The 20540-nt window shown below is 37.0% G+C and overlaps 1 protein-coding gene across 3 annotated transcripts in view; it reads right to left on the bottom strand.

Annotated features, from left to right (window-relative positions):
- The window catches only part of LOC307011911 (adhesion G protein-coupled receptor L3), a 305103-nt gene that overhangs the window by 118529 nt on the left and 166034 nt on the right, over positions 1-20540 (bottom strand). The window contains exon 6 of one of the 3 annotated variants that reach the window (XM_079638008.1): positions 5385-5399. The exons of the other annotated variants lie outside the window; for them this stretch is intronic. Coding sequence (XP_079494134.1) covers positions 5385-5399 — 15 coding nt within the window. The remainder of the gene's footprint in view (positions 1-5384; positions 5400-20540) is intronic. 3 annotated transcript variants of the gene reach the window in all.

The raw sequence follows: 20540 nt of genomic DNA, 5'->3' as shown, positions 1-20540 counted from the left end.
TTAGTTATTTATTGGTTAACTTATTAGGTCTGTCACTCTTGCAAAACAAAATCTTAAACAATATATTGTTTGCCATTTGTTTTCCAGCAAATTAACATTAACTTTACAAAATTGAGTAAGATGTACCTTGAATTAAGTTTTTTTTTTTTTTTTTTTTTTCATTGTAATTGTTTTTAGATTGATAAAAATGACAGTGAGGTAAGATCAATAAAGGAGTTTAAAATGCATTCTCTGAAAACAAGTTTTAATATATTTTGAAATTTTGCTTTAGTAAGTTAATTGTTTTAATGATGTTAAGATACATTTGTCTGATTTTTTTTTTCTTTTTTTATGATTTCTACTTAGTCTTTTAGGTCTGCCACTACTGCAAAAAAAAAAGTATATAATATATATGCATAAATATTTTTGTCATATTATTCCAGCAACATTCCATATTAACTTTTCTTCCACCACTGCATTTATTATTTAGATTTATGAAAACGAACTTTAGTATAATGTGAAAATTTGCTTAAATAAATGTATCTTTAAATGTATGCATCTATTTACATTTTTACTTTTTACATTCTATTTTTTATTTGTATTTTTTGCAGCTTTGGACTTGTCAGAAACAACAGAGACTGTTGAAACTGCATGGCATATTGAAGTAAACACTGACCCCATCTCGTTGACTGCCCGGATGACTAGTCAACTAACAACAAGTCATGCAAGCCCCAATTCACACTTCACAGTGGCCTTATCAGACGGCTATACATGTCTTCTGAAGTCATACGACAGCTTTAAGTGACACAAATTTAAGTCGGCAATAACTGGTGAGACACTTAAATATCCGTCTGTTACTTATGCAAAGAGTGTCTTGTGTTACTTTTGCAAGTTTGACTTGTTTACAATAATGTGTCACTGTAAAACAATTTGTTGGTTTAACTTAAAAAAGTAAGTTACCTGGTTGCCTTAAAAATTTGAGTTCATTGAAATTAAACAATTGAGTTAATGCAATGAAGGAGATTGGTTTAATCAATAGAAACTCAAAATATTATGTTATCTGAACTACAATAATTATCTAAGTTGATTTGATAAAGGGAAAAAAAGTTGTGATTACAAATAATGAAAATATTTTTTACAGTGTATAATTCATATGGACCCTTTATATGAAGTTTTGTTGTTTTTGGAGCTTGACAACCCTCAGTGCTTACATTTTATGGGAAAGCACAATATGCATATTCTGCAAAATGTGTTTCACGGAAGAAAACTCATTTGGGGAGTAAAGAGGCTTTATTATTTGGTGAACTATTGCTTTTAATATGAATACAGGCAGAGTAGGCTAGAGGAAAACATCAGAAAGAGATGAGGAGGAAGAGAAGAAGAAAGGAGGTATAGGACAAGAGGAACATACACCATCAACCGAGTCGCTCAGTGTTTTAATGCTCATCTCTGCTGCTCATCTCTCGTCTCCACGTCATGTCAGTCTATCCTGAACCTCTGATCTCAGACCAGCTGCCCATTACGGTCCCTGATATGATGAACTATACAGCATAGTTAGACAACTATGGTCACAAGTTCTGACGTTATCAACAGTTCAACGAGTCGTGTTTCCCGAAACCATAGTTCCAACCAACATTAGCAAACAGCATCGCAAAGTTGTGTGGTTGGAACGACAGCTCTCGACCTGTGGTTCGAGACGTGGACTTGATAAATCTTTATCTTGAGCAACATAAGCAAGCTGACATTCAATATAATTATTTATTTTATTTAGATATACAATATGTCATGTACTTTACGTCTTTTAGTTTGCCAAAAGATTTAAAGTGTTTTGTTAACACAGGTGTGCATGTGCATACGTGTTCTAGTATGTAGAAAAATAATCTGAGCAAAATATTTTAGAAAACAATTTGAATTCCTCCGATGCCATGTCTGTAATTTATAGCCCAAAAAAAAAAGGCATTAATTTGGTTTCAAACGGATTAGTTCAAATAAGTTATTACTCCACCACCTGTGTGATATTTAAATAATTATATGATCAATAAGTTATGACAACTTTAGATTGCTTTAACTCGTCAAAATAAGTTAAGCAATTTTCAACTTTTTTATGTTATAAAAGTTATAAAATGTACGGGAAACGCACCCCTGTTTGATCGACCTCCTGTAGTGGATCATGTTTCTGATAGCAGGGGAAAACAAAATCAAAAGCTAAATCAAAATAATATGCAGCTAATCACATAAGCATGCAGTTACGATAATAAATAGTCAAATAACAACTTTTAAAATGGAGGAGAAAACACTTCCTATTTATTGTGGTGTCAATTTAAAATGTCTTTACTTAATGTCTTTATTTATTTAAAGGTACACTATGTAATTTTTCGCCACTAGAGGTTGTTTATTCAAAACAAAAGCGTAGCTTGATGACGCCTTGATTTCACTGAATCATGGGAGTTGTTGTCTTCACCTCTACAGCCGGTGGAGAATACGACGGGCAGAAATCATATTCATGGATGACCGGTACAGTATTAAATATTTATTACGTTACGTAACCAAAATGGTACGTCACGATTTAGAACGTTACGAAAGCCATTGGAGAGGGACGAGGCCGCTGGTGCGATTTCTAATGAGAAACAAGCACGACACTCAGGTGGAGAGCAGTGGAGCTTTTATTATGCATTAGACGCCGCTTCCGCTTCTTCCGGCCATGCGTATGTGGGGTAACGCAGCGCTGTTTTATCATAGTAGATACATTTGAGTGTGATGAAAGTTGTTATAATGCGACTCTGTGTGTTTCGCTCGGCGGCTGCTATATGAAACACTTGTTACACACCGCAGTGAGCTAGATCGATATTAGGCATGGTATGGTAAATATGGTACTCGCGGTATATCAAGAAAATCAAGATTTCAAAAAAACGATGAAATATAACAAAGTTTTCTGTCGATGAATGTATCCAAACAGTTCCTCACCTGTCTAATAAAATACAAACTATATTAATGCGTCTTTGGTGTTTCCATGGTTTCTACAGAATAAAACCAGAAATCGAGGGTAACGTGGGTATGATGACATTGATGTCACGGTCCGTGTCCTGGTTAAAACTGCTTATTTCTCTGGATTTAAACATTCTCAGAAAGATTTGGGATAATGTAAGTAACAAAAGTCAACAAAATATATAACATTGTTCTAGTGGTTTTTGGATATTTTGATCTAACAATCTTACATAGTGTGCCTTTAATGTGAATGATATACCAATTTCTTTAAAAAAAAAAGTGTGTGTGTGTAAATAAAAGTATTTTGGTTCATATTCATCTTCCACTTGGTAGAAGCTGGTCAAATTAGACAGATGCCAACATGGATGGGATGTGTGATGTGCTACAAAAAAAATCATGACCCAGTGTGTTTTGTGTGATGATTCAATGGCTGCTGAGAACACGAAACGATCAAATTCAAGAGGCCGTTGGAAACCAAAATGGTCACATTGCCTATTCAGCCTGCCAAGTTAATGTTTTGGAATATTTAATACATGTGCAGTTCATGGTGATATTAATAAATTAGTTTTTAAGGGCTTTTTTTATTTTTGGCACTTGATTTTTGAGTCCTGAAACAGAACCAGTTGTGAAACACCGAATCAGACCAAATGTAAAACTGCCTGAGATCTCCACATCTGTAAACCTGTAACGTCTGTGTGTGAGTGTGTGAGTGTGTGTGTGTGTGTGTGTGTGTGTGTGTGTGTGTGTGTGTGTGTGTTAGCAGTTCTTATGTTCTGTTTCTCATCTGATGGTGTCACCCTGAAGGTTAGCAGCACTATCATCATAATGATGTCATTTAAAATGCTGACAGCTCATTGGCTGGGTTATTGATTGGGCTTCACTGGATGTTTTAAATGGGAATTAGATTATGAATATCATTACTGTTAAAGTGCTAACGGGGGTTTGTGAGCACTTAGCCGATACACTGATGCTATAAGATCTAATTACCTGGCAGATGAAAAAGGATACATAATATGTATAGGCCTGAACAGACAAACTCAACGTACGCGTGAAGCGTGTTTGAATGCCGAGGCAAATTCAACAACAAATGCTGCATTCATGCTGCCGTATTTGAAGCCAAATACAAGTTTTGTCATAAATTCAGGATGACACTAATAAATATGAATTTAAAGCATTTAAACATGCATGTTTTTTTTATTGCATAATCAGCAAACCTGCATATATCAGTGAGTGTGCTGTGATGTGCAGTATTAATGTGATTATGATTATAGTTTACAAAATAGACATAAAGGTCACAAGTTGTTTAAACAAAAATGGATTGATTGTTCTCTGCTTGTAAACAAAATGTTCATTTCAAACAACTTTTTTTCTTGTGTTTTGTTTTAACTGATTGGACTTTTTTCTATTTATCAGTATTTTTATACTGAGTATAAACATCAGTGTTTTGTTGTGCTTAACACCTCACTAATAAGAATTTACTAATCATTTAATAACTAATTTACAACATTTTCAATAGTGTGACATTAACGCAGTACTTTTCAAAACACTGTCGCTTTTCCAGTAATACTTTTTTCAATGGATCTCGCACATTATCGCGATCTGAAGCTGTAATGAAACCTCTCTCTCTCTCTCTCTCTCAAGTCACATTGAGAAGTCTGATTAATTTTAATGAATCAGTTCCCTTGGACTGTTCATTTAAATTGCTTTTAAATGGTTTCAAAAACGAGTCATCTCTAGTTTCCCAAGAGGTCCCTTCAAAGCATTTTATGATTTTTTTTTGTAGCTAAATAAATATTTAATGAAATAAACATGCTGATCATTTCTAATTTCTATTCAGTAATGTAAATGTTTGTTTGTTTTATTACTATTTACTATCATTTCAAGTGTTAGCTCATTTGCATGTGTTTGCAAGTCTGATGCTGTCTGCCTAATTGAGTTTTTGCTTGCCGGATAAATGCAGCTTTGAATTTTTAAATTATTTTATTGTATATAGATAAAATGCTAGTGCAAACTAACAAACAAAAAACAAACTCTTCTTTTAAATCAATAAAATTAATTCATGGCATCACGTTGCATTCATTTTCATCCAATAAAATGCTTTGTAAAATATGAATGTCACATGATGACACAGGGTTGTCGTTTTCTTCTACATTTTCAGCAGCACCAGAAGAAGAGCATTATAACACACATGAACTGAAATGAGGGTGAACATTACGAGAAAACATGAGCCCACCACAGCACCATCTCCACCACATACATAACATTTCCTCTAATAACATAAAACATGACCAAACACACAGTGTGTTTGACTTTTAAATTTAATGAATACATGTATGATGGTTTACTTGAGAAAATGTTAAACATGTTGCGAGGGAACCGACATACAGATGCTATACGGGGTGAAAGAAACACGTCTTTACCTTTCTGTTCCACCTCTATTTTTAGGCATGGAGGAGAAAAAACAGAGACAAAGAGAGAATATCAGAGCAATAAAATAATAATTGGACTTTTTCTTCTTTTCCAGGACAACCTGAGGATAAAATAAACCATAAGCATCCGTTCTTGTGTTACAATGAAGTCGGGTGCAAACTGTGTGATTTTTGCTTGTCCTTTATGATTGTTGCTTGTCAGATTGTGTGACATCAGACTGTCAGACTCTATGACACACATCTTTGTCACGATTGACAGTGTCAGACTCAAGCAAGATTCCCAAAATTTGCCTCAGATTTGTCTCAGAATTCATATTGTGTGCACCCGACTAAACACAAGAAATAAAACATATTTTGAGAAAACCATCCTGTAGAGAAACAGAAAAACTTGAACTATATAGACACACACACACACACACACACACACACACAATGAAGCAGCACAACTGCTTTCAACATTAATAATAATAAGAAATGTTTGTTGAGCAGCAATTAGAATGATTTCTGAAGGATCATGTGACACTGAAGACTGAAAATTCAGTATGCATCACAGAGGAAAAAAATACATTTTACAATATATTCAAATATAAAATAGTTATTTTAAATTGTAATTATACAAAATACAGTTAATATACAAATAACATTATATTATAAACAATAAAAACATTGTTCAGTATGTTTTGGTTTACGAGGACACAGGAAGGACAGGGGAAGGACAACCACATTAACGTTGTAATCACTTATGCCAGATCTCACACACACGCACACACTATGGCTAAACGTGTGTTTATGTGCAAGTATGCATGATCTGTTCTATAATCCTTTATTTTGATAAAACAGGATTAACCAGATTACCATTCACACAGTCAAAAAAAGAAAAATCTAGCTAGAGAGAACTCTTTTATGAAAATCCTTATGAGCTGCCTTGTTGTCCACATTAGTAGCCATCTTTTAATGGTTTCCATAAGAACCCTAGCATTCTTGACTCAATTTTAATGGAAATGATTGCATAATAGCTTCATGTTTAATGGGTTATTTGATTTTTTTTCTTTCTGTTTAACGAGCTGTTTAATTCAGAAAATTTTCCCCTGTGGTGAAAATCAAGTTTTTAATGTTGTTTATAAGTCTATGTGGTGTTTTTAATATGCTTCAAGACAAACTATATGCAAATTCATAAATCAACACGATCGCTGGGTATTTTCTCCTTAAAACTGCAGCGAAAGAAAAGGCGGTTTGAAATCGCCAGAATTCCTTCCGTCACAAACAACCTTCTAACCAATCACGTCACGAGGGGGGCGGGCTTTAGCATATCATTAACTATGGCCGCTCTGAAGCAGGGGAGTCTCAAGAAAAGCCAGGTTATCCTAGTATATTTTTTTGCTGATATGAAAATTTGGGTACTTTTAGCAATATAGCGGGTGAATTATGTATATGATGTACAGTCATGGCCAAAATTGTTGGCACCCCTGGTAAATATGATCAAAACTGGCTGTAAAAAATAAATCTGCATTGTTTATCCTTTTGATCTTTCATTCAAAAAATTGCCAAAATTCTAACCTTTCATTGAAGCAAGAGAATTGAAAGTGGGGCTAAATCACATTATGAAATAAATGTTTTTCTCCAAAACACGTTGGCCACAATTATTGGCACCCTTTTATTAAATACTTTTTGCAACCTCCTTTTGCCAAGATAACAGCTCTGAGTTTTCTCCTACAATGCCTGATGAGTTTGGAGAACACCTGACAAGAGATCAGAGACCATTCCTCCATACAGAATCTCTCCAGATCCTGCAGATTCCCAGATCCATGTTGGTGCTTCTTCTCTTCAGTTCAGCCCACTCATTTTCTATAGGGTTCAGGCCAGGGACTGGGATGGCCATTGCAGATCTTGGTTTTGTGCTCAGTGACCCATTTTTGTTTTGATTTTGATATTTGTTTTTGGATCACTGTCCTGTTGGAAGATCCAAACATGGCCCGTTATAAGATTTCTAGCCCCGGCTGTTAGGTTTCGATTTTTTATCTGTTGGTATTTGATCCAATCCATAGAACAGTTGAAAAGTACCTGACACAACTGGCACTTCAAACGGGACGGGTTCTATGGTCAGAGGAACCAAAAAAATAGCTTTTTTGGCAGCAAACACTTAAGATGGGTTTGGTGCATACATGGTATCATGGATTGGATCAAATACCAACAGATAAAAAATCGAAACCTAACAGCCAGGGCTAGAAATCTTATAACGGGCCATGTTTGGATCTTCCAACAGGACAGTGATCCAAAAACAAATATCAAAATCAAAACAAAAATGGGTCACTGAGCACAAAACCAAGATATGCAATGGCCATCCCAGTCCCTGGCCTGAACCCTATAGAAAATGAGTGGGCTGAACTGAAGAGAAGAAGCACCAACATGGATCTGGGAATCTGCAGGATCTGGAGAGATTCTGTGTGGAGGAATGGTCTCTGATCTCTTGTCAGGTGTTCTCCAAACTCATCAGGCATTGTAGGAGAAAACTCAGAGCTGTTATCTTGGCAAAAGGAGGTTGCAAAAAGTATTTAATAAAAGGGTGCCAATAATTGTGGCCAACGTGTTTTGGAGAAAAACATTTATTTCATAATGTGATTTAGCCCCACTTTCAATTCTCTTGCTTCAATGAAAGGTTAGAATTTTGGCAATTTTTTGAATGAAAGATCAAAAGGATAAACAATGCAGATTTATTTTTTACAGCCAGTTTTGATCATATTTACCAGGGGTGCCAACAATTTTGGCCATGACTGTATATTATGATGTTATGATTAACTATATGCCTGACGCTCTATGATGTTTAACGGATTTCTAAGGATGCTGATGTTTAAAAGGTAGACTGAGATATGGTTTGTGTAACATAAGCAGCACATTATTAGCTGTTTGATAACGTAGTGAAGCAAAATGCTAATCATAATAATTACCGTTATGTGTCCGACGTTGTAAAGAGCGAAACCATTGTACAGTGTTTATTATAACTGAATCTCTGAGCTGGTGTGTGTGAGAGGAGGCGGGGCTAATTAGCATATACATAGATCCGCGTATACTAAATGAAGCAAGGGTGTTGATCTGAATTAAAAACTCACAGGAAAAAAAAAACAGGTGATCAAATTTTGGTGATCAAAGATGAGATTTAAGGGATACAATTATTGACTACATGCAGGGGGACTTTAAATAAAAAATGAAATAAAACAAAATTAGTTAATTAAAATCAAATCCATTAAATGATCCCATGGTGTAACCCCTAAAAGAGGGGTATCCAAAATTGGTCCTGGAGTAAGATCTTGATCAGCTGATTCAGGAGTGTTTAGTTATGGTTGGAGCTGAACTCTGCAGGACAGTGAAGGAACTGAGTTTTGCACCCTTGTATATAGACGCTTTATATGATGAACAGTTTGAATTTAGGCTTTTATTCACATTTAAATTTTCAGCAAAAAAAAACAGAAGCTCAACTGAACCTGCTTGACGCACAAGAACAAACCTCATTGGTTCTTGCGGAAGCTCAAACGCGCTGCATAACACACTCGAAAAAACCTCATTGGTTCTCACACGTCAAGCGAACACGTTTACCACAACTGATGTGTGCGCTGATGACTGTTTATATGTGAATAAAAGCCTAAATTAAATCTGTTCAGCATACAAAGCGATCATGTCTCTTCAGGAAATTCAGATTAAACCCCTCAATTCATATGGATTCGTTTTACGATATATTTATGAACTTTTTGAAGCATCAAAGTGTCAGTTGCGTAGCTGTCAATGGAGGGACAGAAAGCTCTCAGGTTTCATCAAAAAATATCTTCATTTGTGTTCTGAAGATGAACGAAAGTCTTACGGGTTTGGAACGACACGAGGGTGAGTAATTATGACAGAAACTTCATATTTGGGTGAACCAAAATGGTAAGTGGGTAAGTAAATGGATTCACGATCTAATTAAAAATTGTAGAACAAACATGGATAAATGTAACCATTTAAAAGAAACAAAAAGATGAAAGATGTTTTATATAGCTTTGTACTACATAATGTTAACTTTACTGACTGCTTAATTTTCCACTAGACAGGCTCCTACCAGATTGTGGAACTGAGCTTATTTCTGATTTATTCATAAATAAGCTCATGTTGGCATGAGGCAATGTGGGCGGAGCTTATTGACATAAGGTGTCAGAAGACCCCTACAACCAAAGGTCACCATAGCGAGGACCAGCAAGTTGCCATGGACACCACTCTGCTGCCATGGGTACCAGCTGGGTTTCACTGTCCAAGAGAAATCATGTAATTGTGAGACAAGGTAATTTCTATAACACACACACACGCACACACATCTCAAACCAGAGGGTAGCAAAGTGAAGAGAGATTCAAAGACTGCAAGGAGATTATTTTTAGAGGTGTGTCTAGCACAACAGCTCAAAATCACACTACACAAATTCAACATGACGAGGCCCCGCCCACAAGCTGTGATGTCATACACAAGCCTATTGCACCTTTAAGTGTGAACTGAATGTAATGTTTTTGGAAACTTAATTGCAAGTTAACATGAACATGTATACTAGTTAAAACAATTATTAAATGTATATTTAAATGTATTTTTAGTGTAATTTTATAATTGTACGGTTGTACCTGCAGTTCAGTGGTAATCACACTAAAATATATCTATTTAAATTTGAAAAAAGGTTGGAATTTAAAATATATTAACTTTAAAGATAACATCGCATGAAATATAAAATTACAATCGGGTACTTAAAATTATAATCAAATTGTACTGTCGAGCTCATAAGCATTTAGAGTGAAATATTTTTGTAGTTACACATTTAAAATGATAATATTATATTATTATGATAATATATCAAATTATAAAAATATAATCAAGCATGTTAGTCAACACATCAAAACAAATGTACTCCACTAAAATATGACAAAAGATTATTAGTTAAGAAACTGTTATACAAGTTCATCTTTTAAAAGTGTACATTCAATAAAGTTATGTGCACTATAGTTTTTCACAAGGGACGAGACTGACAGTGGTGTTATTTTAGGTAATACTATTTTTTTTAGCACATTCTGGGCTGAAATATTCTCGGCTCGCGAGCGACGCTACTGTCATCCTGTCCCACCACCTGTCATAGAAACTTTTCATCATCCAATCAATTCCAGATGGATCCATCTCAGATTTCATCTTTGAATATGCTGCTTCCCTCTGAAATTTATCACATTATGCAAGTAAAATGTGAATAGCATTTCACACTGACTTAAAAGGAACACGCCGACATTTTGGGACTTTAGCGTATCCCCCAGAGTTAAATAAGTCCATAATACCCTTTTCACATCTGTGCGTGCCGTAACTCTGTCTGACGCACCCACCGCTAGCCTAGCTTAGCACAAAGACTGGAGGTAAACGGCTCCAGCTAGCATACTGCTCCCAATAAGTCACAAAATAACGCCAACATTTTCCTATTTAAATGTTGTGATTGTGATACACAGTGTGTACAAATAACAAGGTCACTTGAGACACAGCCATCTTCTAATCGTAGTCAAGTCACCTTCATTTATAGCACTTTTAACAGTATGGATTGTTTCAAATCAGCTTTACAGTGATAATAGAAATTAGCGTAACAGTGAAGTTGCGAAGATCATTAGTCATTAACTTAGGGGCCGCTAACACGACACCGTTCTAACAGAAAACCCTTAACGCGCTCCGGCCGCCCATCCGCACAAAAAGTGTCTGGTGTCTTGAGAACGCACTCCTGAAATAGGTTCGAGGTTCAAACGATTATCCGTTTTTTCTGCGCAAACCTCAGAAACGCAAACCCGTATACATATCCTTCGCCTTGTATTCTATATTCTCAGAAGGCGAAGCACTTGTGCGGAGTTAATAGCGCAACACTGAGCAAACTCTCTGCTCCTCACCACGGGGCTTCTCAGGGGCTGCGAGCAAATCACTCCGCAGAAGTAGCAGTGCTTCGCCTTCTGAGAATATAGTTCCCAGTATGTATACGGTTTTGTCTCCTGATTTCAGTGAAATGCTTCAACCCTTTCACACGTAAGTTTCAAATATTCTAACTGACCCCCCTGCGTGAGTTTTTCAAGGTGACCGTTATTTAGAACCTGTCACTTTATCGTTTCCATGGTGACGCGTCATTGCTTGTCACGTGACACAGCGCAAACACAACACAGCGCTGAATGAATGATGATCTGCTTTTATGTAATGTTCTCTTTTTGATTCAAAATATTCAAAAATATGTTAGATATAGCATGAAACACAGATATTCCGATTGTCAAATATGTGCATGTGGATGTGTTTGGTTGTTTAAACACTTTTATAAAGATCGCGTTAGTTGAGCTGTATGCGCGATGGGCGGCGCCATGTTAGTTTGTGCCACAGGTCTGTTGGATTTACAACACGTCAATTCATCCACTTCTCACGAAATACATGAAAGTAAGTGGCAGGTTAACTGGGAGAAGAATAGGGTAAAATGTAAAGCTACTTACACATTGTGTATCTGATATGAATAAAACGTGTCGTCTTATTATAATGGAAATAATTATTATTACCGCTTCCATAGACATCTGTGTGTATTTTACAAACTCAAATTAATTGGTTTGCTAGAACTTATGTGATTTTAAATGCCTGAAACCTAAAATAAACAATATGTGGTTGAAAACACTGAATAGTTGTGATATATGACAAGCACTGAGCACGTCCGTCTCTGGCTCAGCGCCAGCCAACGCGCGAAAGCACATTTGAATTTAGCAGTTGATCACGTGATGCGCTGACCGTTCTAATCACACCGGTGTGATCGTACACTCCAGGGACCAGCCAAGACTGATCACACCGGTGTGATCGTACGTGCGAAAGGGTTAAGAGCAAGAAAACAGGGGTAACTAGTCCAAACTAGCAACAGCCTTAAACTCGGATTAAACCGTTTGCTTTTTGACCTCTAAGGTGACGGGGCAAGTGTTGTTGTGGCCTGTCTTTATGCAGTGAATTATGAATGAATCGAAATGTGTGTGTAGCTGATAAGAGTAAACATATTAGAGCATGTCAGCACAGATGATTTAGCGACTACAGGCTACAGGTTTTTCACTGGCTGAGCTGAGCTGAGCACGCACACACACACACACACACACACACACACACACACACTCCAGCACATTTCCTCAAGTCTCCAGGTGTCTTCCATCGCTACAGGCAACTACATCACTTGAACCATGTCAATGCATCAATCACCAAGGCAACCGTGTTACAACTAGCATGTCAATACATGGCAATCATTTTGACTCGCAGAGAGAGAAAGAGACAGAGTGGGGTCATGACAGCTGTCAACAGCATGTCCGGGAAAAGAAATGCAGTCAAATCAAAGAAGTTACTATACCTTTGTTTTAATAAAGCCTTTTTATTTATTTCACATTATTTCTAATACTGTTTGCATGAAGACATTATCCTCATGACAATTAAGCAAATATCTCATCAAGTAAAAATGTATTTATTTATTATATTATTATTAATAACAATTACTAATGGTTACTAATTATTATCATTATTATTTATTTTCAATTATAATAATATTGTTATTATTGTTGTGGTTATTAATATAATAATAATAATAATAATAATAATAATAGCTATTATTATTAATTTAAAGGTATATTTCACCCAAAAATGAAAATTCTGTCATCATTTACTTACCCTCGAGTTGTTTCAAATATGTATGAATTTCTTTCTTCTGCTGAACAAAAAATAAGATATTTTGAGGAATTGACGGGCCCCATTGTACGGAGACCCTAAGGGGACATAAATATGAGATGGGAGGAAAAATAGTCAATGGTTTTGCGTTCACTCGCAAATGTTTTGTGTTCCCCCGAGAAACTTTGCATTCCCTCGCAAAACTTTTGTGTTCTTTGCGAGTGAACGCAAAGTGAAAGTTGAATGCAAACGCAAGTGAAAGTTTCTCGGGGGAACCAGAACATTTGCGAGAGAAAGCAAAAAAATTGAATTATTCCTCCCATCAAATTTGTTTCTTCTTCAACATGTCCTTTTAGGGGCTTCGTACCAAAAAATGTACCGTATGAAAAAAAATACTATGGAAGTCAACGAGGCCCTTCAAAATCGTGTTTTCAGCAGAATAAATAAATTCATACAGGTTTGGAACAACTTGAGGGCGAGTAAATGATGAGAATTTACATTTTTGAACTATCCCTTTAAATTGAAAAACCTTTATTTACAGTATGCTGATTTACAGTAAATAAAAATGCATTTTTGTACTTAAATTGCAATACATCTAAGGACAGTCATCACTGGAAAAAACAACAACTCATAAGCATTTGAACACATTATGTTATGTAGGGGTCTTTTTCATTCTTCTGTTCCTGAATTTTCATTCCTGAAGCTCAATGGAAAAACATAATGCTAGCGACACCAAGGTCATGCTTTGTTTCCACAAACACGAACTGAAAATGGACCTTGAATAACGGTATACATCGCTTCAGATAAAGCGTCGGCCTAATGCAAAATGTCATTTCTTTTTTATTTTGTGCTGAAATGTCACCCGGACATTTGGTCAGATTCACCCGTCTCAGACACAGGAGACCCTGACAGCACTTAAAAATCTAAAAATGAATGGATGTTGTGGTGGTGGTGATTGTGCTTGATTGCTGTAGTGCGTCTGGAGGGTTTGTGAGTGTGAGTGTTAAAGGGAAATTAAGTGCTTTGGGACTGTGATTTCCACCGAACTGCAGGATCAACAATTAACGCTTGACACCAGCTCTTTACAAAGTCAAACACACAAACACAGACTATGGAGAACGACTACAATGAGAAATGCAAATGCTAATATTGTTGCATCCTATTGGCAGGAACTTCCTGTTGGAACCGTTTGCAATTAAATGAAAATGCATTATAGTTTATGTCTATATTAAATGCAATTAGTTGAACTTGAGAGTGTTTTTAAGCAGGACTTAAGTACATCTGTATGTAATTTCATAATTACTTCAATTGTTTTTGAAATATGGTTAAAATGTACTATGGAATGTCCTGACAAGCATTTACAGTAAACTAAATATAACTATTGATTGATTGATTGATTGATTGATTGATTGATTGATTGATTGATTGATTGATTGATTGATTGACTGATTGATTGCAGTTATACATTTGTAATGAAGTTGCTTTTAGTGCATTCAAAATAATATTCACTTCAAATTCAATATCGAATAACACACTGCTGTTACAAATACTATCATATTAAAGTTATTTACATGTGCTTTAATATGTTAGTCGAGACATTCAAATAAGCGTACTTGTTTAAAGCACCATCTTAATGAGACTTGACTGGAATTGGTTTCAATATTTTAAATAACTTACAGACATACTGGTTCACTGGAAATCAAAATATATTTGTAGTCCATATGTAAATCATATGGCTGATTGTAGATTAGTTAACTACAAACAATGTATACTTTCACGGTGAAAGACTGTCTGCCGTATTTAAAATACTTAATTTAGTTAAAAATACTTATTTTGTGCACAGTTTAAATGCACAAATATATCTAGCTGCTCTCTGAACTGAAGAGAGAGAGTCCAGTTGTCACGAAACATAACAGGTCAATCTCACTCTTCACACTTGATCAAAACCACACAGAAATACCAGTCAGGTGTATGAAATCCCCTCTCTCACACACACACACACACACACACTGGCAGAACATGTTCAAGAGCAGGTGTGAGTTTGAGGCGTTGATGCGTGAATAATCCTTCTGAATTAAAATAGAAAACGGACAGCTAATAACGAAAACTAGATTAACAAGGTTAAAAGCATTACCATGCTACAGCAGTGATTTGACTTAAACCATGCCTTTCCGTTAAAGGGAACAAAATAGGGTCTGAAACTTTCCCCCTCTTCTTTTCCTACAAAAGATCAGTGTTTAATATCAATCATCAACCTCAGGATATCAAATGAAATACCATATGAGCGGATTTATATTCATTCATTTTATTATGAGGTCTGCAGTTTTTGCGATTAAAGTTACTAAAATTTGGGATATGTCTAAAGATTAATATGACATGGCATTATATGATATCCTATTCTATAATATATTATATATCCTATCCCATCCCATCCTATCATACATCCCATCCTATCCTATCCTATCCTATCCTACTGTATATCCTGTCCTTTCCTATCCTGTCCTGTCCTGTCCTATCCTATCCTATCCTATATCCTGCCCTGTCCTGTATCCTATCCTTTCCTACTGTATTCTATCCTGTATCCTAGTCTGTCCTATCCTATATCCTGTCCTATCCTACTGTATCCTATCCTGTCGTATCCTATCCTATATCCTGTCCTATCCTACTGTATCCTATCCTGTCCTATCCTATCCTATATCCTGTCCTATCCTACTGTATCCTATCCTGTATGCTATCCTGTATCCTGTCCTATCCTGTCCTATCCTATCCTATATCCTGTCCTATCCTACTGTATCCTATCCTGTATCCTGTCCTATCCTATCCTATATCCTGTCCTATCCTACTGTATCCTTTCCTGTACCCTGTCCTGTCCTATCCTATCCTATCCTATATCCTGTCCTATCCTACTGTATCCTATCCTGTATCCTGTCCTATCCTATCCTATATCCTGTCCTATCCTACTGTATCATATCCTGTATCCTGTCCTATCCTATCCTATCCTATCCTATCTCATGTCATGTCATGTCATGTCCTATCATGTAGTGGACGTTATATTTTAGTGAATTTCTCTGACACAGTTTTAAGTCTGGATAAAGAGCATCCAGGGCTTTTCATAGACACCAAATGTTTGGAGGTTTCACCATGACAACAACTTCTCCTTAGCCTTTGAAAATGTCTGACATTAATTTGGGGATCAAATGTATCACTCTTATGGAAATATGACAAAATAGTTTTTTACTATAATGAATTATCATTCCAACTGATGTTATGCATTATGCACTTGGATTTTAATTGTTTGATATACTCTATAGGTCACTCTAATGTGGGTCAGGCTAAGAATCACCATTTTAAAGGGAGGCAGGATCATTTTATGTGTTTAAAACTACTGACTTTTCATTCTCAGTTAATTTTATACTAGATAATAATTTTAGAATACATATCGAATAGTTATCACAACAACAACAGGATTGATGTCTCTACTGCTTTAAAAAATTTGGACACCAAATTGCACCATATTTCTGAAGAAAAGAATAGTTGAAGCGATCTGTGCCCGAGTTATTGTGTCGAAACGCAGACTCGACTTCTGTTCTGGCCACATGTCCTCTTCAGGGTCAAAATTCAGACAAGCAGATGAAACATGGGACTCATTATGGGTCTCGTTGATTCAATTACTGACCTAAAAACAACCTAAATTAATAAACCCACAAGGCTATCGTTTCAGTCTCTGTATATCCATAATCTGATACTGATTTTTTCTGCATCCTCTGTGGACAGTTGGATCGAAAAGCTTCAAGAAGAGCCAAGCCGTTTGGAAAGGAGATTTAGATTATTTCCGCGAGCTGCTTGTGGGCGCAATCTGTTTTCCAGCGCGGCGGCGGTCTTCAGCGCTGTCCACATTGATTATATTCTGTGATTTTGGGGCGAAAGCCCAGCGGACGCTTATTTGGATGCTCTGATCTCTCCAAATCTCCTTTGAACCTCTCAGCGCAGCTTGCCGGGTCACAGGAGGGGCGGGTGAACACGTCCAGAAACAAGCCGATGTCTTGGCTCTGGTTTTAATCGGATTCAGACCCAACCGATACCTGTAATCACCTGCGTATGATAAACACCTGATGGCATCCAGATACTGCCAAGACCAATTAACTGGCGTTCAGAATCAGGGTAATTAACTGCTGATTGGTTGCACATCACACAGCTGCATACGAGCAAAAGGTCGGCAGACGCCAATATGACCAGCCTACTGGTTTCCACGCTCGGATCGCATGCTCTGATTGGACGACGCTCAACGAGGCGGTGTTGTGCAAACAGCGGGTCGTCCTGGTAACACTGCGACAGGTAAAGGAGCATGCACTCACAGATTGAGCACAGGTGTTGTTTGTTAAAAGGCCGATGATGGCGAATCGTCTGGCAAGACTACAGAACATTGAAAGCGAACTGCACAGAGCGATATCAGCTTATGCACAGAAGATTGATTACGGCGAGAGAAAGACGCAGGTGCAAAAAAACCTGCCAAAACAATCAGCTCTCATTCTATTGCCCTCATAAAGGCCAGAATCCATAAAGCAATTCTCTCTGTGCACTGCAGACACACAAAAGACAAAGGGCCGCATCTGAACACACACGAGCACAAAGCATGCTGGGACAGCCATTCTCTTCAGTCCTGCTGAAACGGCATTATTGGGAACTGGATTTAAGGCAAAAGTAATTAAGCGCTAATTAAATATCTGTGGTACACCTGGTAAAGAGTCTGAACAGACCATTGGCTCGATATCGGCAGTCAATGTGAAGACAGCCGTTATTTGTCCCTCGCTCACTGTGGAACAGCTTCCATTTTTTAGATTTTAATTAGTTTGCAACTGCTTAGAAACACGCTAAAACAGGAGTTGACGTCAGAATGCTCTGCACATTCAACTGGCAAACAAGTCTTTTAAAATCAGAACGATTACACAGTTGATTTGGACACTGTGTGAATTGATGATAGATGATGGTGAGAGTGTGCTTGTGTGTGTGCTTCAAAAACTCTTCAGAAGAATTCAAGGTCAAACCTGAAGTACGTAATAATGCCACCATGAGCTCCAGACACCAACAGCAGTGTCCATCACTCAGGGTCAGCGTGAACACAAAATCACCTTCACTGTCCCGGTGTGTTTTGTATTTGATGTGTAATGGGAGAGACGCTGGCTGTCAGTCAGACACTCACTGGTGGTCTTTCTCAATGAATACTAACACGCGTCAAACTCTCTAATCAAACGCCTTCCCTACAGCAAAAACATGATACCTACCACCATCTTCCACAGGAAAACACCAAAAGGGTTTCACATTTGTCCCCCTGTCCAAATATCCTTCCCTGACTTCAGTATTTCTCTTCTCTTTCTTTGATCAAACCAAGACCTGAATACAAAACACATCACTTTCAACTGACCTCAGATGCCCCGCCCACTAGGTTTCAAGAGCCCCGCCCATCTGTTCTCGCTGTGGATTTCAAAAGCTCCACACGCTTCTCTTATCTGTTTGGAGTTCAAAAGCTATACGTCGCTTTCCCTTATCTCTGACTCAGAATGCAAGTTCAGAATGCAAGTTCAGTATACAGCATACTACCTACTATTATTTTTTTAAATATGCAAAAAATAGTAGGCTACAGGTTATGAATCAAGAAATATTTCCAACTGCAGCATGCTACATTGTTGTCACATGTTAATTCTGAAAGTTTTGTCCACCTATAGTCTAAGTAATCTTGCATTTTACTCAAATTTTTAGTAAAAATTTGTTGCAACAACAAATCAAATTTGGTATTGCTCAAAAAACACTTAGATAGACTATTCAATGTTCTGTTGTATATGGCAAAGGCTATAAATGCTCTTCTCGTATGAACTCGTGTTGTGCACACTGCATGCTGAATACACCGATTCTCACAATAGTGTGTGAAACAGTATGCATTATGCAGCACTGTTTGCACTGTTATGACGTGAGCTCATTACATGTGTCATACATTACATGTTTAATTCAGTGAGTTTCATCTCTCACAAATAAAAATAGTAATTTTTTTCCAATTATTGTATTGCATGTCTATCATTGAAAAGTTCAGGGTCAGTACTTTTATTCTTTAACAAAATACTGTTATTCAGTAAGGATGCATTAAAGGGTTAGTCGGTTCACCCATAAATGAAAATTCGGTTATTAAAGGGATAGTTCACTTTGAAATTACATTTTGATATGTTTTAGCTTACCTGAAGTGCATCCAAGATGTAGGTGTCTGTCTCCGCAGTAGTTTCAATTTTGATATTTTTAGGTCAAACCGTTCTTGTCTGTCAGTCATATAATGCAGGTATATAGGTACTGTCTCTAATAGCATGCAGAGAAAAGTCCAAATTAAAAAATTCCCCATCATAAGTGCACATTGATGGCCTAAGACACGAAACAAGCGGTTTGTGTGATAAAGCGTACAGTATTTATATTGTTTTTATCTCTTTTACACAACCACGTCCATCTGATCTGTTTGCGTCGCTTGCGCAGACATAAAGCGCCGGAATGCTCCGGAAGTGGTCTTCCGGATGAGTTCGCGCTAGCTTACGTAAATGGTGTAAACATCCCGGATAAGCTCAAACTAGTACCATTTCTATTAGCCGTCCTACCTACAATCTCTGTTCTGTGCATAGGTTCTGGTGTAAACAATGAGTGACGTACATGCGCGAGAGATCACTTCCGGCACTCTACGGCGCTTGCGCAAGCGACGTAAACAGATCAGATGGACGTGGTTGTGTAAAAGAGATAAAAACGATATAAATACTGTACGTTTTATCACACAAACCGCTTGTTTCGTGTCTTAGGCCATCAATGTGCACTTATGATGGGGAATTTTTTAATTTGGACTTTTCTCTGCATGCTATTAGAGACAGTACCTATATACCTGCATTATATGACTGACAGACAAGAACGATTTGACCTAAAAATATCAAAATTGAAACTACTGCGGAGACAGACACCTACATCTTGGATGCACTTCAGGTAAGCTAAAACATACCAAAATTTTATTTCAAAGTGAACTATCCCTTTTATTACTCGCCCTCATGTCGTTCCAAACCCACAAGACTTTTGTTCATATTCGGAACACATTTCAATGAAATCTGAGAGTTTTCTGTCCCTCCGTTGACAGCTAGGCGACTACCATGTTGACACTTTAAAAAGTTCATAAAGAGATCGTAAAACTAATCCATATGAATCAGTGATGCGCGGGTCAATGTATAAACAACCCGCACCCGACCGACGTTTTCAACTAACCCGCCCGCAACTCGGGCCGCAAAAAAAATAAAAAAAATATTGTACCCGACCCGCTACCTGACCCGCGTTTTTTAAAACGCTTTTCTAATGCTCATCGTAGTGTCATTGGGCCGTAGACGGAGGAACTAGGGGTGCGTATTTTTCTGATTGCTGTATGATATCGCCTAGTG

Source organism: Phoxinus phoxinus (assembly GCF_949152265.1).
Source record: "Phoxinus phoxinus genome assembly, chromosome: 2".
NCBI lineage: Eukaryota > Metazoa > Chordata > Actinopteri > Cypriniformes > Leuciscidae > Phoxinus > Phoxinus phoxinus.
This window is presented reverse-complemented; position numbering and strand designations above follow the sequence as displayed.